The 25,413-nt window shown below is 45.5% G+C and overlaps 1 protein-coding gene across 1 annotated transcript in view; it reads left to right on the forward strand.

Annotated features, from left to right (window-relative positions):
* LOC144824330 (mucin-5B-like) overlaps positions 1 to 25,413 on the forward strand; it is a 108,115-nt gene that overhangs the window by 64,380 nt on the left and 18,322 nt on the right. Inside the window, exons 8-10 of the mRNA XM_078683447.1 lie at positions 1,345 to 1,584; positions 18,894 to 19,050; positions 23,730 to 23,858. Of these exons, the coding sequence (XP_078539573.1) occupies positions 1,345 to 1,584; positions 18,894 to 19,050; positions 23,730 to 23,858 (526 nt within the window). The remainder of the gene's footprint in view (positions 1 to 1,344; positions 1,585 to 18,893; positions 19,051 to 23,729; positions 23,859 to 25,413) is intronic.

Here is a 25,413-nt window from a genome sequence, read left to right on the forward strand (position 1 = left end):
CTTTCATGCTAAGCATATGGGCTTTACGCTACTTTGTAAATAGGCGAAGGCCCTACCGCCACAGGAATGTCAGAAAAACTAACGTTCCTGTAGTGTGTAGTGATACATGCCTGTACTTATGCCCCACTGTCTCTTTCGTTGACATACTGTGATATACTATCCACCAGCCTGATGGGGTAAGGGCTGTTGGACATTTAAGCCATTTGAATGCAAATCTGATTTACAATGATTGGGCAGTCAAAAGGCCAGTTTTTATTCTCCTTTACTGTCTAGGGGCTAAAAATTCCCATGGTGTGGGGGGGTTATACGTTTTTGATTTTTTTTAAACTGAGTCACACTCCGTAATGACTGTTCTTGCCCATGTTTGGAGTTGTGCATCTGGCTGGCAGACAATTCAAATTTGGTGAAACAAGGACCCTCCCTATGCCAGGAGCAAAGTACACCGCCACACCAACAGACTTACCACCACCTGCCAAACTCTAAATCAGCCCAAATTTCATAGCATATGTGGAGTGGTAACTTCAGACATTTGGGATTAAGAGCAATTTGTTCAAAAAGGACCGAAAGCATGACAAAACCATGCGATATACGGTATACTCAGACATAGAATATAGATTATGGCACTAGATGGGTGGGTCATTCATCATGATTTCTAGATAAATTATACTACAGCCACTCCTTGGGAAACTCCAAAGAAGAACATATAATATATGTATTGTTCGTTGATTGCTTTACCGAAAATTCCTTCTACACTGCAGTGTCAGCCCCAGAAATCAACATTGAGAAATGTGTATCAACCAGTAGCGGCTGCTACCGGACCTGGGTGAGGCAGGGGAGGGGGTAGGGAGGTGTGGGGGGGGGTTTAAAACACTCACCTGTGACGGTCAGCTGCCGCCTCTCCTCTGTCCTCTTCTTCCTGACTCCGGTCCTGCAGCAGGATGCAGTAAGCAGCAGGAAGCCCCGATAGCCAATTACAATGCTGCAGTGCAGCGTTGTGATTAGTCTGAGCGCCGTGGATCAACGCTCAGCCAGGGAATTTGGGGCCTGGGCATGTTCTCCACGCAGGCTGTATTGGAGCCTGCATGGAGAAGATGCGAAGTGCGCATGCATGTTTGGCTGGCCACGAGTTATTATCATTTTATGTTTCCTTTACATCACTGCTGAGAAGCAGTTGAAAAATGCTCCTCCGCCTTAGAGGAGGAGCGGCCACTAGCCTCTATGTATTCCTGGGGTATTGATTAACCCCACACGTCTTTATCTACATATGAGGGCCATTTATGCATGCACAGTAGCGGCGAATTTCATGCCTATTACAATTCTAACTTTGAACCCTTCACCTCCTAGGGTGCGGTGTGCGGCCTCTGTGGTAACTTCGATGGGAACAGTTTGAATGACTTCACCACCCGAAGCCATTCTGTGGTCGAAGGCGTGGCCGAATTTGGCAACAGCTGGAAGTTCTCAGCCTCCTGCGGGGATGTGCCCCCCCCTCCAGTGCCCTGTGCGGACAATGCACCCAGGAGATTCTGGGCCCAGCAGCAATGCAACATAATCTTGAGTGTTACCTTCTCTGACTGCCACCGCCAGGTACTTACCCGTGTCACCACCCCTAGAACGCCAGTGCCCTTTCGGGGTTAATTAGCCACTTTAGTAAGGTACAGCTCTCAAGTGAAGGTCTTTATCAAAGAAGGGTGACTGCCTTCATTCCTGTCCTGGATTTTCTTGGAGCTAGAGAGATTAATCTAATGACGAGAATTTACCCTGCTTTTTGATTTGCGCCAAACAGCTCACTTTGCATTTTGGTACATTTGTATGTTTTTGTTTTGTGTTTGCAATTGTAACAATATGTTAGAAACATCTTCAAATAATGTTCATCTCGCTAAACAAGGACGAGTGTCTCATAGCAGCAAAACAGATATTAAAACTAAGCAATTGTGCGTGGAAACGGTAAGATGCTAAAATGTATAGAACATCAGCATGGATGTACTACTTACACAGATGCATTTTGGGATGGCTGTATGCTATGTGTTTGAAAATGATGTCCGTGAAATTAATTCCCTGCGTTTATTTTGCCTGAGAAATGCTATAATCGTAAATATTGGGCCAGATGTATCAAAGGGTTTTGCCCATTCTGTGTCTATGGGGAAACGTGTTGATACATATGGCCCATTGTGCCTAAAAAATAAATGCAAAGTTTGCACCGCACAGATACAAATAAATCAGCTCTCGGGTCTTTAATGTTTTCCCCGAAGAATATAGGAGCCTGTGTGCCATTGGGCAGGTTGCTAAGACTGGGTACAAATTAAGCAGTAAGGTTTTGTGATCTGCCCAGCAGTTTGCAATGTAGGTGCAAAAATGTATATTCATGGCGGGTCGGGAAACCTCCTGTCTCCTGAATATTAATGAGGCAAGTTCCATGTTGCCGCGCTCTATGAATGGCTGCAAACGCAGGGATCGAGGCCTACGAGGGAATCCTTCTCCACCATCTCAAGACTTGTTTTCAAAGACAGCTCCCGTCCCTTTACAGGCTGGAAAGATAATGGGGTAGCATGCCTTCCACCTCAGTCTGCCCGGCACAATTTCCAGAGGAAGCTAAGTGGGGCAGCTTCCCCTTGGTAAACACATTACCACCCCAGCTCGGAGGCGCATAGCTAGTCAATGGCTGTCATCTGCAATTGTGGTTATACATCATTGCTAAATGGCATTGCAATTCGTAAATAGGAAGGATATTCCTCTTTCACGTCTATCCTATGTGCAATCGGGAAAGAGTCGCAAAACCGTTTTAATGAGTGAAAGACTTTGCTGGCTCGTAAAAGGGACTTTGCCCATTGCAAAAAAGGGTATTTCGCAATTGTAAACCATGTGATTTCGTCAATCACAGCCTTTGTGACCGGAAGAAACCTTTGCACATCAGACCCATATATTGTTGGAAGTGTTTTTTAATGTAAGAGCTAACTTTCTGTTTTCCACTTTTTTGTACCCTTTTCGAAAGATCTTTCTGTCATCCACATTCAAGTATTTCGCCAAGGCCAGATATGCATAGGTCTACATATTTAAATGTTTTTAAATATATAGGCCCCCATTAGGATGACGGGCGGACTTTGTCCGCCCGTCATCCTACCGGTGAATGGGACCACCCGCCATAAGGGCGGGGGTCCCTTTGTACATATTAGGATGCGCCCGCCACAGTGGCGGGCGCTTCCCGCATTTTTAGCATTGCGGCGGCCGGTGCTGAAGCACCGCCCGTCGCAATGCTAAAAATGCACGTTGTGCATTTCAATGTACAGCATGACAGGCACCGCGAGGTGCCTGTCATGTTGTGCATTGAAATGTCCATGTGCACCCCCCATACCCCCCGGAGTCCCTGGGGGCCCACAACGGGCCCCGCAGGGGGACTCCGCATGCCTTTCCGTGGTGGCTTTGCCGCCATGAAAAGGCATTCACAAATGCCTATCATACATTCAAGTATTTCGCCAAGGCCAGATATGCATAGGTCTACATATTTAAATGTTTTTAAATATATAGGCCCCCATTAGGATGACGGGCGGACTTTGTCCGCCCGTCATCCTACCGGTGAATGGGACCACCCGCCATAAGGGCGGGGGTCCCTTTGTACATATTAGGATGCGCCCGCCACAGTGGCGGGCGCTTCCCGCATTTTTAGCATTGCGGCGGCCGGTGCTGAAGCACCGCCCGTCGCAATGCTAAAAATGCACGTTGTGCATTTCAATGTACAGCATGACAGGCACCGCGAGGTGCCTGTCATGTTGTGCATTGAAATGTCCATGTGCACCCCCCATACCCCCCGGAGTCCCTGGGGGCCCACAACGGGCCCCGCAGGGGGACTCCGCATGCCTTTCCGTGGCGGCTTTGCCGCCATGAAAAGGCATTCACAAATGCCTATCATAATATGGCTGGCGGTGTCTAATAGACACCGCCACCATATACACCCTTTTCCGCCCCGGCCGCAAGGCGACCAGGGCGGAAAAGCAGCGGACAGTCTTTCCGTCCGCCGCGGTACCCCCCACCATGCTAATATGGCGGGGGTCATTCAGGGTAGGATGGCGGGCGGATCGCCCCCTCCATGCAGGCGGTGGCTACCGCCAGCCTGGCGGGGGCAATCCGCCCGCCATTCTAATGGGCCCCATAATTTTCACAATTCTCAGGAGAGACAGGTCAGTGATGGGTTGGATTGCATCCTGTCCCTTCTTGAAGAAGAGGCATTATTAACTGTATCAAAATGGCAGACTGATTCTCATGCACAGTTTGTCAGTGAGTCTGCTGTGGTGGCGCTGACCTTTAGTGGTCTATCTCTATTATTTGACTACTGAGTGATAGCTCTGAAGACACACTATCTTGCTGTTCAAGGCCATTCATGAGTTACCAACTTTTGTGGAACTAAGTCACCATTCCAAAGTTTTCCTTCTCTTTCTCCCTAGTTAATATAGACTATTCTAGCCTCAGTGGATGGAATAGCATTATAGTCCTTCTGCCTCGGGCTATACCAATAGTTAAATACCATCTCCCTCCTTATAGGCTCTGCCCAGTGGCCTAAGCCTTTCACTCTGCTTTGGGGCCGTTATCAGATACAGCCATTTGTAGGGGGGTGTGGGCAGTGGGATACAAAGCTGTAATTTCGGGTCCCATGAGATACAAACCTTAGGAAGAATCTAAGCCATGACAGTATGACAGTTTACAGAGAAAGAACGGACGTGACAAATATGCTATACATGCTATAGATAGTGAAAGGGCGAGATTTTGATCGATACCTTATCTCTATTGATCCAAACCTCGATCTGGTCGACTGAACCTTTATTGCCTGTCTTGGAAGGAAACAGTACACCTATCTGCAAATTAGTTCACCCAAGAAAGGACTCTACTCTCAAAGATCACGGACAACTTCTAGGTTTCAAAAGTTTATTGTAAAGATATAATGAGCTGCAAATACAAGCATCTCAGAATGAGATTCACGAGATACACAGGTCCAATTACATACATGTGCTCTCGAAAAGCCCTCAGACGAGCAACAGAAATCACTAACACAAGTTCTAAAAATAGCAAAGCTATCAGCATAGACGCATATCTCTCCTTCATTTAGGTTGGAGGAAAACAAACACAGGTTAGGCGTCCCTACCCTGTTCTAGATGGTATCCCTACTTAACCAAATCCCAACCTAACAAAGGTGTCAGCAATGAATGACCCCCAAGGGAAGTCACCCACTCTAAGTCTCTTGGTGAAAACCTAAAATTCTCCAGTCATGACCCCTCACTGCCTACCCATCCGCTCTCTAAAGGGTCCTCAGGTCTCTGCTCTAACTCCACCCAGGGGTGCTGTCCCTAATACAAAACAGTCAACAACATTTGAGACGCCCCTTGCGAAACGCCTCTCACGTGGTGCAACTTCAGGCTTTTTCCATGATGCTTTGTATTGGGCCTCAGACGTTAGAGTTGACCTTGCTTCTCAGTCTCTTCTCCGGCCCGCTGATACCCCTTAAACATTCCAGAACCCTCCTCCATGTCTGGGCCGTCTACTGAACAGACCTCTATTCATTCACTTATAATTGGATCCCCCCTTTCCTGTTGCAGACAGATATCTGCCGCCAAGAACCCAACTCTCATAGACTTCTAAAAAGGCTTGCAACATTTCTCAGCCCAGACATGTACGTGTAAATCACTGCTAAAACATTTCAGGCCTACAATATTTCACATTATGATTATAGCATTCAATTTCTTCATTTAATTAAAGCATGTTAAAACTCTTATTCTATTATTTAGAAAACATTACTCTAAATCATGGCCCATTAATGCAATGACCAAAAACGTTAAACAATCTGTGTCGTGAAAAGAAACACCTTCCCTTTTAGCTCCAGCTCTGGCCCTGAGGCCTACCACGTTCTGCGTTTTACCACAGACCATCTTATATGTTAACAGCTACACGACATAGATTCAAAATAATCACGTCTAATAAAATCATATAATGTCACACATTTCTGTATTAGTTCCACTTCTACTTAAATCTCTATATTAGCTATACATTTAGAATATAATTTCAGATACTATTAGCACTCATGGCATTTCTCATCATGACTTGTGCTTACTATAGGTAAGTGTGATGTACTCATACATTTATATCAGTTTGCGCTCTCTCAGTTCCCCCCTTTGATGACCTCTCGGGGTCATCACTAACATTTAAACTGCAGTTATTGCTGGCATTCTCTGCGCTTCCAGAGCTCTCAGGCTCCTGTACTGATTATCTTGTATGGCAGCCAATCTTTGCAACTGTTCTCTTTGGGCCCTTTCTGACCTTCTTGCTCTGTACCATTTGAATACCCTCACCAATCCCCACAATATTATCCCACAGATCAATATTATGATGATAGGCTTTAGGATATACCAAATAAAGCTTTTGCCTAAGGTGGAAAACCACCCTCCAACTGTACTCATTCCGTGGCCCACCTTTTCCCAGACATTTTCTCTACTCAAGTCTTCGATCTCTTTGTGTATATTAGTTATGTTCTTAATAACTTTCTCAAGGGGTTTTGAAAGGTCTGGAATGTAAGTGCAACATTCCTGAACCTTCAAAGCCTTACAGACTCCGCCCTCTTTTGCTAATAAGACATCTAATGCAAGCCGATTTTGAAGAACCATAGCCCTTATCGATTGCATCTCTCCTTCTACCAGCATTAAGGACTGAGCAGTGCTGGCAGACAACCTGTCGACAACTGTTGCCAGTCGTCTAATTTTAACATCATTAAGGATTATTCCCAAAAGAGGGAACATAGCTCCAAAGACATCTCCAACCATTTCTGCATCGCCTAAATCTCTCCTTCCCCTCGATGATGTCTGGCCCTCAATGATCAATAAGTCTTGTGCATGATATATTTTGGGGAAGACAATTGCCAAGTAACATGATCCATACCAGTTGTCAGGTAGTCTCACGTAAGCATTTCTTCCACATACAAAATACACATTTGGAATTACTTGCATTCCCTTCAGGAAATCCTTAGTGTAGTACTCTAAATTAAAAGCATGTTCACAGTCAACTTCACCCACGTATACATTTTCATAATACGTTTTGGCTCGGTGAAGACATAACTTTCCTTTCTGCGCTTTATCTAAAGCTATTGGACCACTACTACCCTTTCTCTTATGTGACTTCTCTTCCTCGGTCCAATCTAATTTCCCTTGTCCTGATTTTTTCAAAATCTTTTGTCTCCTGTAACGATCATCCACCTGCCCTATGAACTTTTTCTCGACTTCTGACACCTTGCATGTCAGATTATTTCTACGGGCATGTGAAGTATCTAAGGTAATCCAAGGAATGAAGAACTTGGCCAATCTGTCTTCACTCTTCCAGTAATCCCATTTATTCATCTGCTTATAATTCGGGACTTCTGGCAACACAGAATCATAATTGGAGAAATAGTATTCAAAACTATCTCTCTCATAAAATATACTAAGCAATAAGCTACATGTAATGCCATATGTCAGAGGGAGGTGATGATATCGAATTCCTTCATCTACAGACGCAGGCAACTGCATGCAGACGTAGCAATCCTTAACCTCCATGGCATCCACGTATTCATACAAAAGTTTAGCATAAGCATTTGACCTAAAGTCTCCTTGGGACTCGTCTACATGTAACCTGCGGGCTTCTGCAGCCAATAACGCTTTCTCTTGAGTGTTTTCCCTTTTCTCACCTGCAACAGTGGGTGTAAGTGTTACTACAGAATTCGCATCAGTTACCTTTACCTCTTCCTCATGTCCCTTTACATAAGAAATTGTTACCACTAAAGCTATTAATATTATCACTCCTACTATTAGTGTACCTATTATACATTTAGCTCTGCGGTTCGGGGTGCCGGCCTCCATTTCGTCAGACAATCTAGCTTTTCCCTTTCTCTTTGCAAAAAAGTTCTTTTCCTCTCGTTCCTTTACAGTCTCTTTCAATCCTTTTTTGTCTTTAGAATCCACACAGCTGGAGGCTGACAGCCTTTTTCGCAAAAAAGTCCTTTCACAGTTCAAAAAGACAACCCTAGCCCTTCTCCATCCACTCAAGGGGTTCCCTAAAATTCTCTGCTTCCTGGGCGCTAGGTAATCTTCTTTTCTTCTGCTTGCTTTATTTACAAAGTCCTTTAACAATCGACTATTAGATTTGTGGTTGCAGCTTCAATAGCATAGTTCAATATTTCCATGCGAAGAGTATGCTCTTCATGTGCTGTTATCGTGGTACCAAAGTCGGGGAATTTCAATTCTGTAAGAAACATGTGTTTTAACTTGCTGAGGCGGGGAGGTCTGGGGAGCACGAATGTTAGTGACCCTTCTTGTTCGACACCGGGTACCAACAGTTGTATTTCCACGGTGATAATGGGCTCAGAACTGGACACCACCACCGCTCGGATCCTCCCTGTCTCCGGTTTCACAGACATTTGTCGCCAGATATGTCCACTCAGGTGTGGAGTATCTTCTGTTAGGCACACGCACTCTTCTTGACCTTCTTCGGTCTGGTGCTTCAGCGCCCTGAGCACCTTCTTCTGGGTCTGAGTCTTCTGATATCGGAGGAAGGGTTGCTTCTGGAGTTGACCTCAGGCTAGAACTTCTTCTTTGCGGCCAATTTGCTTCTCCACGTGCCCTTCTACTCCTTCTCCTTCTGGTCTGTTCTCGCTCTCTTTCAGACCTGTCAGGGTCAGACTCGTACTCCCAGCTGTCTTCTCCTTCTGTAGCGTCTTCTGTTTCGCTGTTGTACTGACCGTCCTCAGCTTGGTCAGACTCGTTCCCTGCTTCCACTGGCACCTCTACAGCTTGGCTAGCCCCCTCTATGGCTTCTTGGTCCTCTGCTGGACGTCCATCCGAGAGAGGAGCTGTTTCCAGAGGTGCTGGAACCCTTTTCGTATGCGACGCGTGTATCCAGTTGGGCAGGCCTCCCACCTTTACAGCTGTACTTGTGATCAGGATGACCTGGTAGGGCCCACGCCAACGAATATCCAAGCAGCTTCTTCTCACATGTTTCTTCACCAGGACCCAGTCCCCAGGATACAGGTCATGGCAAGGGCCCTGGCACGCTGGAACCTCTGCAGCCTGCACCTGAAGGGACACAGAACGCATGGCGTCAGACAGCCCCTTACAATAGTCCAGGATCATATCATCTGTGATATTTAACAGTGCAGTAGCTGGAATAGATGGCAGTCTCATTGCTCTCCCCATTAACACCTCATGTGGTGACAACCCTGTTCTTCTGTCTGGGGTACTACGAAGGCTCATGAGTACTAATGGCAGGGCGTCAGGCCAATTCAGGGTCGTTGAGGAGCAAACTTTCGCTATTCTGGACTTGATCGTGCCATTAATTTGTTCCACAATTCCTGAGGCTTCTGGTCGGTAACTGCAATGGAGTTTTTGGTCTATATTCAGTGCAACACAAATCATCTTCACAAGCTCGCTGTTAAAATGTGTTCCCCTATCTGATTCCAAAAAGGCCGGCACCCCGAACCGAGGGATAAGTTCTCTAAGCAGTAACTTAGCCACTGTGAGGGTGTCGCACCTACGTGTAGGGTATGCCTCAACCCATCTGGAGAACACACAAACAACCACCAGAACATAGCGGAGGCGGTTGCATCTTGGCATTTCAATGAAATCTATCTGCATTCTGTTGAATGGACCTCCAGACCTTCCTATGTGACTTAGTGCAACTGGTGTTCTTTTCCCTACATTCAGCTGCTGGCAGGTCACACAACGCTGGCACACTGCTTCTGCTGCTATTCTAAACTTAGGATTGTACCAAGTCTGTCTAAACACTCTCAGCATAGCATCTCTCCCTAAGTGTACGGGACCATGTATGAGTCTAGCCATTGGACTCACCATCTCGTTGGGCAACACTGCTCTGCCGTCTGCTGAGACCCAAAAATGAGTCTCACCCACTACACATCCTGCCTTTACCCATGTTTCCTTTTCTGAATCAGGAGCATTTTCTTGCATGGTTGACAATTCATCCCAAGTATCAACAGTTTCCAGTATCATGGCTAATTCAGTTCTCACATTTATTCCACCCACATCCACCTCTGTGAAAGAGTAACCTTGTTCTGCGCAATACCGCGCAACTTCATCAGCATATCTATTGCCTTTCGAAACAAAGTCCTCATTTTTGGTATGTGCGATGCACTTTACAACTGCGATACTTGCTGGACATTGCAATGCTTCTAACAACAAGCGCACAAACTCTCCATTGCGAATGGGAGAGCCTGAAGAAGTCATGAACCCTCTTTGAGACCATAACTGCCCGTAATCATGAACTACCCCAAACCCGTATTGGCTGTCGGTGTAGATGGTGACTCGAATTTGATTGCCTGCTAAGCAAGCACGTGTTAGGGCAATAATCTCGGCTACCTGAGCGGAGTGTACTCCTTCCAGGCACCCAGCTTCCACAACTCCTTCAATTGTACAAACAGCATAAGCTGCTCTCAACTGCCCAACTTCGTCTCTTACACATGAGCCATCGACAAAGAAAACTTCGTCTGGGTCGGTCAGTGGCTCATCTACGATGTCGGGTCTGGGTTTGGTGCATAGTTCAGTCACATCGAGACAGTCATGGTCTGAATATTCATCATCATCATCAATATCATTTGGAAGTGGCATTAAGGTAGCAGGGTTCAAAACAGAGCATCTCTTGAGGGTCACGTTCTCTGCAGCAAGAATAACTTGCTCATAGCGCGTGAGCCTGCTATTGGTCAGATGCTGTGTTTTGGTCCTGGTCATCAACAGTTCAACAGAATGTGGCACGCACACCTCTAACGGGTGCCCCATGACGATATTTTCACATCTCTCAATGCTGACACCCGTTGCAGCAACGGATTTGAGACATCCGGGCAACGCTGCGGCTACTGGGTCTAAAGTAGCTGAGAAATAAGCAACTGGTCTACGGGCATTCCCATGGATTTGGACCAACACAGACAACGCACAACCTTCTCTCTCACAACAGTAAAGAAAGAATTGTTTATTGTAATCAGGCATTCCCAATGCCGGAGCACGACACAGGTCCTCTCTCAGCTGTAAGAATGCCATCAAACAGTCTTTGTCCCATGGTACCGGATCACTCACCTCCTTGTGCGTCAGTTTTTGCAAGGGCTTTGCTTTCAGTGAAAAGTTCACGATCCACTGTCGGCAATAACCCACCATCCCTAGGAACATCCTGACCTCTCTCTGTGTCTGAGGCGCGTTCATTTTCATGATCGCCTCTATCCTGTCTGGTGACACTTTTCGTTTGCCTTTCTCAATTCTGTGTCCTAAGTACTGTACTTCTGTCAGGCAGTACTGCAATTTTCCCGGGGACACCTTGTGCCCATTGGCAGCTAGGTGATTTAACAAAGCAATGGAATCTTCCCTGCAAGCTTCTTCTGTTTCTGACGCCACAAGGAGGTCGTCTATGTACTGGACCAGAACTGACTTCTGGGGCAGCACTAGACTTTCAAGATTTTTCTTCAGAAGCTGGTTAAAGATCGATGGACTCTCTGTATACCCCTGAGGGATACGACACCATGTTAGGACGCGATTTTCCAGCTTAAATGCGAAAAGAAAATGGCTATCTTCGTCCAAAGGGATCGAAAAGAAAGCCTGACAAAGATCTATCACAGTGAACCACTCAGCTTGGAATGGAATCTGAAACAGTATCACTGATGGATTCGGTACCACTGGACAACATGAAACGACTATGTTATTAATCTTTCGAAGGTCCTGCACTATCCGAAATTTCCCATTTGGTTTCTGCAGACCCATAATCGGGGAGTTACATGGACTACCCACGATTTCTTTCAGTATTCCCTGTTTAATCATGGACTCGATCACGGGTTTTATGCCTGCAATCGTTTCTGGAGTCAATTTATACTGGGGTGTTCTTGGGAACTCAGCATGCGGTTTCACTACAATTTTCACTGGGTCCACCCCTTTGACCAATCCAATCTCTTCCCCAGTGAAATCCCATACCTCTGATGCCACTGTCTCTCTCAAATCCCAGGGAAGCTCGTCTACTGTCAAAGTAGGGTACAGCTCCACACATATTCTTGAGTTTGCAACTTTGAAATCTGCATCATCATCATTAGTCAATACCTCCACTCCCTGGGGTGTACAATATATAGTACAATTCAATTTGCACAACAGGTCTCTTCCTAGCAGACACACAGGACTTGAATCGCAAACCACAAATTGGTGCTCATCGCTGTACTTCCCTATTTTCACCTGTACCGGTTCTGTCAATTGGCTGGTTATTCTCCTGTTTGCGACCCCTACCACCTGTATGGTCTCTCCAGACATGGGCAGGTCTGGAACTGCAGCTGATCTGATCGTGGATCTAGTGGCTCCTGTGTCCACCAGAAATGTCGTAGGGCACCCTGCTACTTCTGCTTCCACATAGGGTCCCCTCTGATCTACCTCTAAGGCTGCCCCAAGGGTGCAGTCTTCTCTTTCCACTCTCTGTCCGGTTAATGGGTCCACATAATAGCATTCTTCACCTTCCACAAACAGGGGCATTTGTCTATAGGTCTTACCCATACTCCCTACTCGAGGAGGTTGCGGGAACTGGGCTCGGGGAGGAGCCCCCCCCCCTTTGAGCACCTTTCCTTGGTATGGCGTCGCCCCTCTCATAGGTGCGCTCTGGACCTCTTCCTCCTCTATCTCTTGCTCTCCTATCTCTACATTGTAAGGGCACTCGCGTTTCCAATGCCCCAACTCGTTGCACTGGTGACACCTAGTCGTTTTCTTCAAGGTAGCTATATCTACTCTGGGTCTGAAGGTAGTACTCTCCTCATTACCCTTGTTCTGACTGTACTGCTTCTTACCTCCTGTACCTGTCCCTTGCTGCTGTTGTTGCGGTCCCCCCTTTCCTGCTGCCTGCAATTGTACCACCATCAGCTTCTCTTTTAGTTTCTTAGCCTTGGAGTCTACCTCATCGCAGCAGTACCTGGCATATCTCAGTATTTCATCTAGGGGTCTACTTTGCCAACAAATCGAGTGTTGCTGAATCATTAAACTAATATCCGGTCTCAGTCCCAGGACGAACTTGGACACGAATTGCCCTATGTCCTTTGGATCCATTACATCCAAGCCGCTATACTGTTTAAACGCCTTCAGCAATCTCTCGTAATATTCATGGACTGTCTCTTTGGGTTCCTGTCTCGTTCTGTCTATTCTGACCCAATCTATGTCTTGCATTGGCACCTTCTCTTTCAGCCAAGTCATCACTCTCTCGAATTTTGCCATCACGATCTCGGACGGCCCATTAGTCCTAGCATCTCTCTCTGGCTCCGTTGTGGGCCACTCAGCGCTAACCTTGCATGCTGTCCACAGATCTCCTGGTACTACAATGTCAAACAGCGTGTTCAGATCTATCCATAGGACTTTTGAGATCTTCACAAACCTCTCGACTTGCTTGTACCACTCCACGGGGCTCTCTCGTAACTTGGGGAAAGATGTGGTAAAAGCAGCTAAATCTCCCCTACTCCAAGGGACATGTACATAGCTCCCATTGGCAACTTCACGCAAAGGGTAAGTTTCTATTCCCTGCTGTCCTGGTGTTATACCAATCATGCTTCTTCTGCCGGTCCCTTTCTTGGACCACCTCTCTTCCCATTTATCTAGTGCCCTCCATGTCCTTATTCCAGTAATCAATTCCCTTATGTGTGTTTTCAGCCCAATCGTTCTCCTCTCATCTAGATCTCGATCTGAGTAATGTAGCCTGTGGTTACCCTGTAATGCTTTGGTTCTTGACAAGTCCACCATATATTTGCCTGCTAGTTCGACTAACTTCTCATGGACTGCTCTCGCCTTTCGTGTGATGTCCTTTGCCATATACAGTATTTCATCCTGTTCATACATTTCCATTCTTTCTAAAGGCAGGGTACCATCTACCATGTCATCCAGATCTGACCTTAAGCTGGAGACATCAAGTCTCTTGGCTTTTATCTCAGCTCGCAATATGTCTTTTGAAGGGGGCTCACTGGTCTCCCTACCATCCCAACTTCGAGCTCTGCGTTTGGGCTCAGGAGAATTAATGGGTGGCCTCCCTTGCTCCCATCTCTCCAGGTCCCATGCTCGGCCATCCAATCTTGGAAGGTGATGGAACACGGGCCTTTTATCCCTACTCTCTCTCTGCCCACTCTCGTCTTCTTCTCTCCTCTCACCGCACATCTCTCTGTTATTTTCCCTCTGGTCGCTACACTCCCTTTGCCTCGTATCGCTCAGTATCCGATACGATCCTTCCTGGTTCCCCATATTCCCTGGGCTGCGCTCATTTCTGTCATCACAGGGACTATGGTGCGACCTCTCACAACTCCCATTCTGTTCTCTGGTGCCAGGCACACAGTGTGGACACTTAAAGCTGTTCCTGTACTCTTGCGCTCTCCTCTCCCCTTCACTGAGTATTGGGCACGCCACCCCTCCATTCCCGGGGCCCCCGTTTTCCAGGTCTGTTCTACCTCCATTTCGGGCCCAATGGGTGACTCCCCTACTCCCTCTACAGTCCCACTCCGGGCTACTCTCCCCAGCCCCGCAGTGAGTTCGTGCTCTGCTGTCCTGACTTTCCCTTTCTGCTTCTGCAGCATTGATGCACTTTTGAGCCTTCACTGCCTCATCCCGCTGCTTCATGTACTCATTTAGCTCTTGAAAGGATTTTCGTCCAGATCCCCTCAGATCCATTGGCCATCTAGGGCCCCCAGGATCTCCTCCTGGGTCCCCTGCTGTGTGCATCGGGGTGCTCCACTCTCTGGGTATTGGCATCTGACTTGGGGAATTAGTGGTATCGTTCCTCCTTGCCTGCTCTGCTCTTTCTCTGTCTTTCCGTTTCCGTTCTTCCCCTTTTGCTCTCTCTTGGTCATATATCGATATTATAGGACCTATGGTAACAGGTACCTGTAGTGCATCTGGTAATGGGTAGGATGTGGCGCTTTCCGTTTCCGGCGCTCTTTGTACCACAAACCTACCGACCACCTGTTGCACCTGACTAGGCTGGAGCAACTCTTTCTTTGGCTCAGGATCCCACTCTGAACTGGGAAGCGGTCTATGCTCTCCTGCAATGCCCCCCTTTTCTCCTTCAGTATTCTCGACCTCTCCCCCTGCTCTATTATACGGGGGTGGCCTGTCTGTCAGTAATCTGTTTATCAGGCTGTCCTCTGTTTCGCTCTCGTCATCTTCTTCTATGGGGCTTTTATTTACTGGCGCCTCTAACACTGGGTACAGTTTATTTATTTCCAAATTATGCACTCTCCATCTTTTAGCATCCGCATCCCACCTGGCATCCTGTACTGCCCTTACCGAGCGTTTCACCCTTTCTTGCCGTCTGTTCATATTCCTTTCATGCGCTGCCCTAAGCCATGCTTCAAGGGCTTCAAACTGGGTTGGTCTAGGCAAGGGTCTCTTTGAGGTCATGACTGATTTCAATCGATGTAACACCTCTAATCTGAACGTCCCGTACTTCGGGAACGTCAGTTCCTCGTTTCCTTCAGTAATCTTACTCCACTCTGATATCCAAAGGATCGTATGCAACCCAACATTTACTGCCATATAACGAGCTGGCGTACCCTCCGGCGGGGCTTCTTCCCCTTCATACGATCCTCTCCTCTCTTTCTTAAACAGCGCTTTCAACCATTTAAAACACTTCATAATTATGCGCACAAAATCCAGCCTCGCTACTCTGTTTACTTCCTGATGACAATCCACCAATCCTGTCGCGGCTTTGCTAGCTTGGCCTATCACAGCGCGGTCTTTCTCCTGTTGGCCAATCACGTCGCGATCCTGTGTGACGTGTTCGCTAGCTGGCCTATCACAGCGCGGTCTTTCTCCGGTCAGCCAATCACTGCGCGACACCACCTGACGTCTCTTTTCTCCGCTTCGCAGCAGCACCCCTCCTTTCTCAACTCGTCTCCCGGTTATGCATGCGTCCCATTCATACACTGAAAAATGACTACTTCCGACCAAGCGGTCACTTCTCTCGACTGTACGTCCACAGTCTATCTGTAATTGTCAACACAACTGACGAGATGTCTATCGTCTTTCTGATAGGTTACTTACACACACAGTAACTTCCGACCAGCGTCCGTTACTCACGCACTCACTCTTACGTTCCCCCTATCTCGGTCTCTCGGGTGATCAATGGTACCTCATGACCCCCTTCACACTAGTTGACAATTACTCTGGGTGTCCGATACACCCGAACCACTTAAGCTCTCCTTGAACTTAAGATTTCCACCGGTTGCGCGCGCTCACAACCTGTTCCACAGTCACTCTACAGACATTCAACTCCGCCAGACATTACAACATAGATACAATACAAAACACCGCAATCTAACACGCATAACCCTTTATACTCACTCTCTCTGATACTGCTGCTTTTTCTGTCTCACGTCATCCGGATCTTCATCTGCGGGCTGTTCTTCCGATCATCGATTTCTAGGGGCCTTGGGGTAAGCTAACCTGGCCTAGGTCACCGTCCTCAAGAAGGCAACCATCCTCTATAGCTACCAACTGAAAGGGCGAGATTTTGATCGATACCTTATCTCTATTGATCCAAACCTCGATCTGGTCGACTGAACCTTTATTGCCTGTCTTGGAAGGAAACAGTACACCTATCTGCAAATTAGTTCACCCAAGAAAGGACTCTACTCTCAAAGATCACGGACAACTTCTAGGTTTCAAAAGTTTATTGTAAAGATATAATGAGCTGCAAATACAAGCATCTCAGAATGAGATTCACGAGATACACAGGTCCAATTACATACATGTGCTCTCGAAAAGCCCTCAGACGAGCAACAGAAATCACTAACACAAGTTCTAAAAATAGCAAAGCTATCAGCATAGACGCATATCTCTCCTTCATTTAGGTTGGAGGAAAACAAACACAGGTTAGGCGTCCCTACCCTGTTCTAGATGGTATCCCTACTTAACCAAATCCCAACCTAACAAAGGTGTCAGCAATGAATGACCCCCAAGGGAAGTCACCCACTCTAAGTCTCTTGGTGAAAACCTAAAATTCTCCAGTCATGACCCCTCACTGCCTACCCATCCGCTCTCTAAAGGGTCCTCAGGTCTCTGCTCTAACTCCACCCAGGGGTGCTGTCCCTAATACAAAACAGTCAACAACATTTGAGACGCCCCTTGCGAAACGCCTCTCACGTGGTGCAACTTCAGGCTTTTTCCATGATGCTTTGTATTGGGCCTCAGACGTTAGAGTTGACCTTGCTTCTCAGTCTCTTCTCCGGCCCGCTGATACCCCTTAAACATTCCAGAACCCTCCTCCATGTCTGGGCCGTCTACTGAACAGACCTCTATTCATTCACTTATAATTGGATCCCCCCTTTCCTGTTGCAGACAGATATCTGCCGCCAAGAACCCAACTCTCATAGACTTCTAAAAAGGCTTGCAACATTTCTCAGCCCAGACATGTACGTGTAAATCACTGCTAAAACATTTCAGGCCTACAATATTTCACATTATGATTATAGCATTCAATTTCTTCATTTAATTAAAGCATGTTAAAACTCTTATTCTATTATTTAGAAAACATTACTCTAAATCATGGCCCATTAATGCAATGACCAAAAACGTTAAACAATCTGTGTCGTGAAAAGAAACACCTTCCCTTTTAGCTCCAGCTCTGGCCCTGAGGCCTACCACGTTCTGCGTTTTACCACAGACCATCTTATATGTTAACAGCTACACGACATAGATTCAAAATAATCACGTCTAATAAAATCATATAATGTCACACATTTCTGTATTAGTTCCACTTCTACTTAAATCTCTATATTAGCTATACATTTAGAATATAATTTCAGATACTATTAGCACTCATGGCATTTCTCATCATGACTTGTGCTTACTATAGGTAAGTGTGATGTACTCATACATTTATATCAGTTTGCGCTCTCTCAATAGCGCGAATCTGCCCTGCCATTTCCTCATGCCCACTTGGTACAGGGACTACATGGAGTTTTATTCAGGTGCATTGCTCCAACTTGAAATATTGGTGGGGAGGGGGGTAAGATGTCGATTCAGAGTAAAACTTGGAATAAATCAGAAAATGATAGTGGTAGAGATAGACAGAATACCGAGAAATAAATATGATATACGAGGCTTCGGACCTGGAGGAAGGGCTTTTGACTCTCAACCTTCACAGTAGTCGCAGGCTTAGAGTTTAGTAAAGTAAAAGGACTAACTAGATACTTAGAGGCTTAATTACAAGCCACTTGCGCCTCCGGTGCATCACTTTTAATATTGGAAAAAGTGACGCACCGGTGGTACAAGGAGATTGTAAATAAGCCCCATAGTGTTTCCCCACAAGACTCAGAATTCAGGAATTTGTGTCTACATATGTTTAAAGTAATGCAATGTGCATTGGTATTCAGCCTATAAAAACCTACAAGTGTGCATTTCTAATACTTAACCAGTCACACGTCTGAAACAACAGAATCAGACATAACAAGCGAACATTGGGAAACAGCAACTCACTACTAAGATAACCCAACTGCTGATTCCTGCCAATTGTTATTATAAATACATATATATATATATATATATATATATATATATATATATATATATATATATATATATATATATATATATATATATGTGTGTGTGTATATATATATATATATATATGTTAATATATATATATATACACACAGACACATGATTATTTATATTTATATATATATACACAGACACATAAATATTTATATTTATATATATGTGTGTGTGTGGGTGGGTGTGTGTGTGCGTGTTTGTTGAGTGTTTTCTGTGTTTTGGCATTGGCCAAGGACCCAATGGGTTACATTTTGTACTGGGAATAAACAATTAACAATGTATAAGTAAAAGCATGAATGCGGGCTAATAAGTGCTTCTCTCATCCCGGGGCAGATCGACCCAGTCCCATACTATGATATATGTGTGGGTGACGCCTGTGCCTGCGACACCGGCGGAGACTGTGAATGCTTCTGCACTGCGGTAGCTGCCTACGCCCAGGCCTGCAGCGACACTGGAATTTGTGTCTACTGGAGAAGCCCTGAAATATGCCGTGAGTACCACACACCTACCTTCCAAAACAAATGAGGAACACCAGGCAATACAGGGGAAGCAGGAGGAAGGAGATCACAAACAGGAGCACAAGCACAACGCTTAAGGGCCGCCTCTCAAAGTTTCTTCTGGGAGGAGTTGTGTCATGCTCCTGCCTACATTATCAAAATTCTCGAGTGAGTCAAAAGTTCTTAGAATTCCATCCAAAGACAGTGAAGTATCGTCCTTTCTCTCCCACCTTTGAAACATTTTCACTGATGCAATACAACTCACCATGTGATAACAGCATTTGTGCATTTGTCAGCATTTGTCAGCATTTGCCAGCATTTGTCAACAATTATTTTACCAATGCATTTTATAACACAGGGCTTGACTGTGAATGTGGGTAGAATAGCCTTGCTCACCACATATATGTTCGGAGGATGATATTCACATACATGGCCTCTCCTGCACCCTTCGTTTTAATGACCCTGGAAGGAGTGTTTTAACTGGGGAATGGTGCCACCTGCGGATAGAGCAGTGGCAAGAGTTGTCTCTGAAAATGCCATATCACTTGGAGACCTGGGTATATAATTCATAGTAAATTATAAATAGCAGCCAATAAAGTGATCAATACATGAATATATATTCACCATTTTCCAGTGACATGCAGATTAGTCTACGGTGCGTGTGCTTCTGGGCCTGTTTGTCCTCCAGGTGCTTCTTATTTGCCCTTCTAAATGTTCAGATGTACAAATTAAGGATAATTTGCCAGGATGCATGTACCAAGCGTATGCAGTGTCTAACTTTAGAACTTGTTAGTCACACCCAACTTCCAGTGCTAGGAAACGACCTCAAGGCAGTGTGGCCAGCCAACGCAAGAACATAAATAGAATAATGAATAAAAACAAGGCATAAAAACATTATCAAATATTACCTTCGTAGCCAGAAGTGCCTACTCTGATTAAAGATAACATTTGTGTAAGGTATGTAAATCACTGTGCATTTGTAATATGAGTTTATCTTCAAAATATAAAGCAATACTTTATTTAGCAAAGTTAAGAAAGTTGGTCCTTTTTGTTTAAATACATGGGCTATCTGATCTCGGAAAAGAGGTTCTGAGGGTTTTACTTATAATTCTGATTAAAATTATGTACCCAGACATATATCCATAGACTCTTCAACTCATCTTCAGCCGAAGTAAGCGCTTTACACATGCTATTTCAATTCAATTCAGCATTCGTCTGTGTCATTAATGACAGTGATTACACAGTGCTAAGGACTCTGTATCACTCAACAGATTTATTTATTTGTTTGAGCAAGGCAGCTCGCCAAGTCTCTCAACAAACTGTTCAGGGGATCAATGGACTTTCAATAGAACTTACAGCGTAACCGGCAAGTCTTCTGAAACCTGGCATGATCCACGTAGCCTTTCATCCTTCTGAGGGCAATGAAATGATGACTAGTGATGCCATAAATATTGCTTTTGTAATGCATTAATGCTTCTTTTCCTAAACTTGACATGACATTACTTTTTGAAATATTAAATGTGTGGCATTTCCAACTGTAATGAAAAGTACCCCTTACATCTTTAAAGACTTCAGCCCCGACAGGTGTTTATTATAGCCTTATAGCCTACTGTAGCGGATTATACCGGCTATTAAAGGCCCGCTCCAGCGTTAAAGGCCCAAGCTGAAGGCGAGGGCCTTTAACAAGGGAGCAGGACTTGAATAGCCGGTATAGCCCAGCTACGAAGGGCCAAAAGGCTAGAACATTCTGCGACTAGAGGGCAGAATGTTCTAACAAATAAAATAAAGGCCTCTCAGAGCCCGAGGGGGTTGAAATCCCCTCGGCTCCAAAAGGCCTTTGTGAAAACAACATTGGAATATTGCTCTGCGGACGTTTACCAGCCTGTAGAAGCATGGTGCACTCCATTGTCTTCAATGGAGTGCTCCACATTCCAATGTTCTAATAATAAATACACCATGCTATGGTGATTCTAGCATGCTATGCTTATTCCTCTTGCAACAATATTTCTGCAAGATGCATAGAATCTTTTCATATCATAAGAGGCATTAAATGTGTAATGGATGGACGTAGATATTTTAGCCGCACTGGCAGAGACCTGGGAGTATGTGTGACAACAGGCACGCCTCTCCTCCGTCTACCTATGAAGCACTATTAAGTGCCTTAATATAGACCCATTTACAGACACTTAGGGGCCCATTAGGATCTCGGGCTGATCGCCCCCGCCCGCATGGCGGTGGCAATCCGCCCGAGATCCTTCCCCGTCCGCCACCCATTTCCGCCCGCCATATTACTATGGCGGGGAAAGACCGTCCGCCACTTCTCCTCCCGGTTAACAAGTTGACCGGGCGTAAAAGAGTTTAATATGGTGGCGGTGTCTGTTAGACACCGCCAGCCATATTAGGAAGGGGTGGAAACATGTCTTTCCGCCACGGAATGGCATGCGGGGATTGCTTGTGGGGGCCCGTTGTGGGGTGGGGAGGATAGGGGGTGCACATGGGGGGTACCTATGGTACACTCTGCAGTTCCATGCACAACATGGCAGGCACCGCGCGGTGCCTGTCATGTTGTGCATGGAAGTGCACGACATGCCTTCCTGGCATTGTGGCCACAATGACAGGAATGCAGGATGCGCCCGCCACTGTGGCGGGTGCATCCTAATGGCCCCCACGGGACCCCCACCCTTATGGCGGGCGGTCCCATTTCATGGCAGGATGGCGGGCAGACAAAGTTTGCCCGCAATCCTAATGGGCCCCTTAGTAGGTAGTTTAGGTGTGCTTGACATTCGTATGGGGAATTAACCAGTTACGTCAGCATTATGGAATAGGTGTGGATTGCGGTAGTATAATCGGTCCTGACAAAAGCCATGAGCAGTTGGGAATATAAGTGGCTGAAACATGTTGACCCTAAGAGGAAGTAAAGATAACTAGAGCCCCGGGTCTTCCTCACTTTACCTGTTTTCAATCATTTTGGTTGGTGCCCAGATTAAAGCGTTAGGACTTTCATTCAGGTATTTCTAAGGATTAACCCTACCCCCTGTAGTCTTCGTAAAGTAAAGGCTGTAGGCAACAAGAAACAACATCTTTGCATTCCCATATTAGTGAAGAAGCACTGGATTCAGATATATAGATTTATCAGAAAATGAATGAAGTGGTAGTTTGGAGAAGACAGGAAAAAAAATTCTAGCGGGTAGGTTGAGCAGTTGAATGCATCATGCAAATCGTATTTGCATATGCACAACAAGCTGACTAGTGGAACAAATCCAGTGGGACCTCTGGCCAGAATATAGATACAGAAGTGGGCATTGAGCTCACCAGGAGTTTGCGTCCCGTTGTTGGACCATCAGCGCACTTCCACATTTCCGAAGGCTTGCGAACACTTGTGCAGTCTATTCTCTAATACCATTTATTGGGTGCACATTACAAATCAGCGCAGTGTTACAAATGTGTTCCTTCATTTGAACGTAAGATATGGCCTCATGCAACTGCGAAAATGCCCTTCCCCTTGCAAATCTTCGATAAGGGCGCAGAGGTGAAGAGACTGTGTGGTCCAGCGAAAGTGGCATAGAGTTAATAAATCACCGCCTGCAGCCCTCATGATGACTCCATTTGAAAAGAATATCTGTGTGCTTCCTTACTCCTATCAGCCTCTCTGCCCCACCAAAGCTAGTTTGACTTGGCTTGTAGTGAAAAGTATGCCTATGGTTCAGGAGACATCCTTCTGACCTTCACTGCAGCCCTCGCTCCAGGCAAGGCTGCATTGGAGAAAGAGCATCTTCTGTAAACGGGGGCATGGGGCTGATCTGCAGTGAATGCACCAAATAAAAGGAAACCATCCATTTCAACACAGTCGTTACAACAACCTGCCTTTACAACGCAACTGTTACAACACAACTGCCTTTACGTCCCATGCCAAAATAATGCATGCCATTGCAACGCATGTCAATACAATGCATGCCATTACAATGCATACCATTACAACTAATGTAATTTCAAAACATGATAAGGTAAATAATGGAGATTTGTTTAGTATTAGGGTGAGTATGGGTTTTTGGGTACATGGGAATAGTAATTTTTACCCTTACACTATCCAACACGTTCCCTACTGTTGCACTCACTGGAGGGGAATAGTAATTTTTACCCCTACACTATCCAACACTTACCCTGCTGTTTCCCTAAAAGTATTATGCGTTGTAATGGTATGTGTTGTAATGGAAGGCGTTATAGTGGTAGTTTAAAAAAATGCTTTGTAATGGCATGCGTTGTAAAATCATGCAATGTTATTGTAGTTGCGATGTAAAGACTACATTGTAAAAGCATGCGTTGTAATTGCATGCGTTGTAACGTTATATATTCCAAATGAAAGTGTGCACTGGCACATCCATATCGTGAGCTCAGTGTGTAATCGGGCTCCTGCTCATATTTCTGTTACTGGGCATCAAAGAAGACAACTACTAAAAGTAGAATGTTGGTTTTTACAGGTGCAATCAATGAAACTGTGGATGATCTAATGATTAACACATTTTGTGACTGAGTCTTCTTAATGCAAATGCTTTTTTGTACTGTGCCAGTGACATATTAAAAACAATACAGCATTCCCTAAGATGGGCTATTTCTGTAGGCGTTATTTAAAATGGTCGTCTTATTCTGTTTTTGATCTTTCCACTCTCCCCAGCCTTGTTCTGTGATTATTTTAACAAACATGAGGGTTGCGACTGGCACTACCAGCCCTGCGGCGCCCCCTGCATGAAGACCTGTCGGAACCCCACTGGGGAGTGCTTGTATGTGTTGCCAGCACTGGAAGGTGAGAGAAATCGTAGGAAAGCGCAGGTGTCACATAAGGATGCCCACTGACTCGACCGCATGGCACCACCATTAGACGTGGGCATCTGACTGATAGTGATATGTTTGCTGAGAGACGCGTGTCTAGTACTTGCTAAGCGAGGGGGGAGGGGTGCTCTGGAAAAACAAAAGCAGAGTAACCGCAAGAAGGGGAGAAATGTACTCACTTATTATGAGTGCTTGACAGACGGATGGACAAAGACAGCAGGATAGTAGGATGGACATGTTAAAGCCTAAATGGTTGGACAGGTGATTCAAATACGGGACACTTTCAGGTGCATGATGTGATTACTGGGCGCAAGTGCTAGCTATCCATTTATGCTATCACACCCTGCCATGGCATTAGTTCCTGCTCATAACTGTTGCAGAAATGTCTGCTGGGTCTTCATATTGCTTCTAATTATAATGTCTTCTCTGCCCTTGACTGTGCAGAAAGGGGCGTAGGAGCCAATGGGAATGGGAGTGATCTTGCAAGTCTTCCAGACGAGATTCTTGGCGAGGGAGATGGAACTGATGAATGGGTGTGGACTCGATGGATGAATATATGTGTACAGTCATACTTATTTAGCACAAACCTAAGCACTTTGGGGTTTACTCATGTGAAGAGGACAAAGCATTGCTTACATATCACACATATTTATAATTTTAGAAAAAAGAAGATTAAGAGATATGCCAGGTGTGAGCAGTGGGGCAGGCTGGGGAGGGGGGGGGGGGGGGGATTTCGAGAGACGACCACGAGGGAAAATGTATTATTTATTGAATTTTCCCTAGTTGTCGTCAAGCGTTGGGGCTAAGTTAGATCCCAGGCCCTGAGGTTCCTAATTCGAAAGCTAACTAGACCAAATTACCTCCCAAAACTAAATTCTTATTCACCACTCTTCAAAGCAAGTGATGATATTAACCTGAAAATAGAACTGTCATCTCAACTTTCACAGAACACCCAAATTGGGGAGGAATTTGCACTTTTTAAGTAGTGGGGGAGTCTTAATGTCATCCTTCACCCGTTCATACAGGACTTTCTGTTTTCCTGAACTATATTTCAATGCACTCCTGCTGAATGAACTAAGAACAAAAGTTCACTGTAATGTCACCTCCCTCTAATACCCACATAAAAAACATGAAAATAGGCATATGAAGGCCAGATCTACAAAGCCCTTTGAGGGTACAAACCCTGCGATTTGCAAACAAGTTTGCGACTTCAGAAAGGCTTTTTACAATGTACAAAAACCCTTTTACAAGTCATAAAATTCTTTCTGACTCGTAAAAGATATTTATATATGGTCTGTGACTGCAATTGTGTTTTCGAATCAATAATTGGTTACTGACCCCTAAACATGATTCCTATTTTTAAATGCTGTCCCTTTCAGGACTCCATCCTTACATTTGTAGCCATTCACGGGGGATGGGTTGCATTATAAATTACAGTCCCATTTGCCAGCCAGACAGTGTACAAATTGTGTATCCCTAGTTGCAAATGGCAATAGTACAGCTGACTCATAACACTTCTTCCTAGATTT

This window comes from Lissotriton helveticus, chromosome 3_1, assembly GCF_964261635.1.
Source record: "Lissotriton helveticus chromosome 3_1, aLisHel1.1, whole genome shotgun sequence".
In the NCBI taxonomy this organism is placed as follows: domain Eukaryota; kingdom Metazoa; phylum Chordata; class Amphibia; order Caudata; family Salamandridae; genus Lissotriton; species Lissotriton helveticus.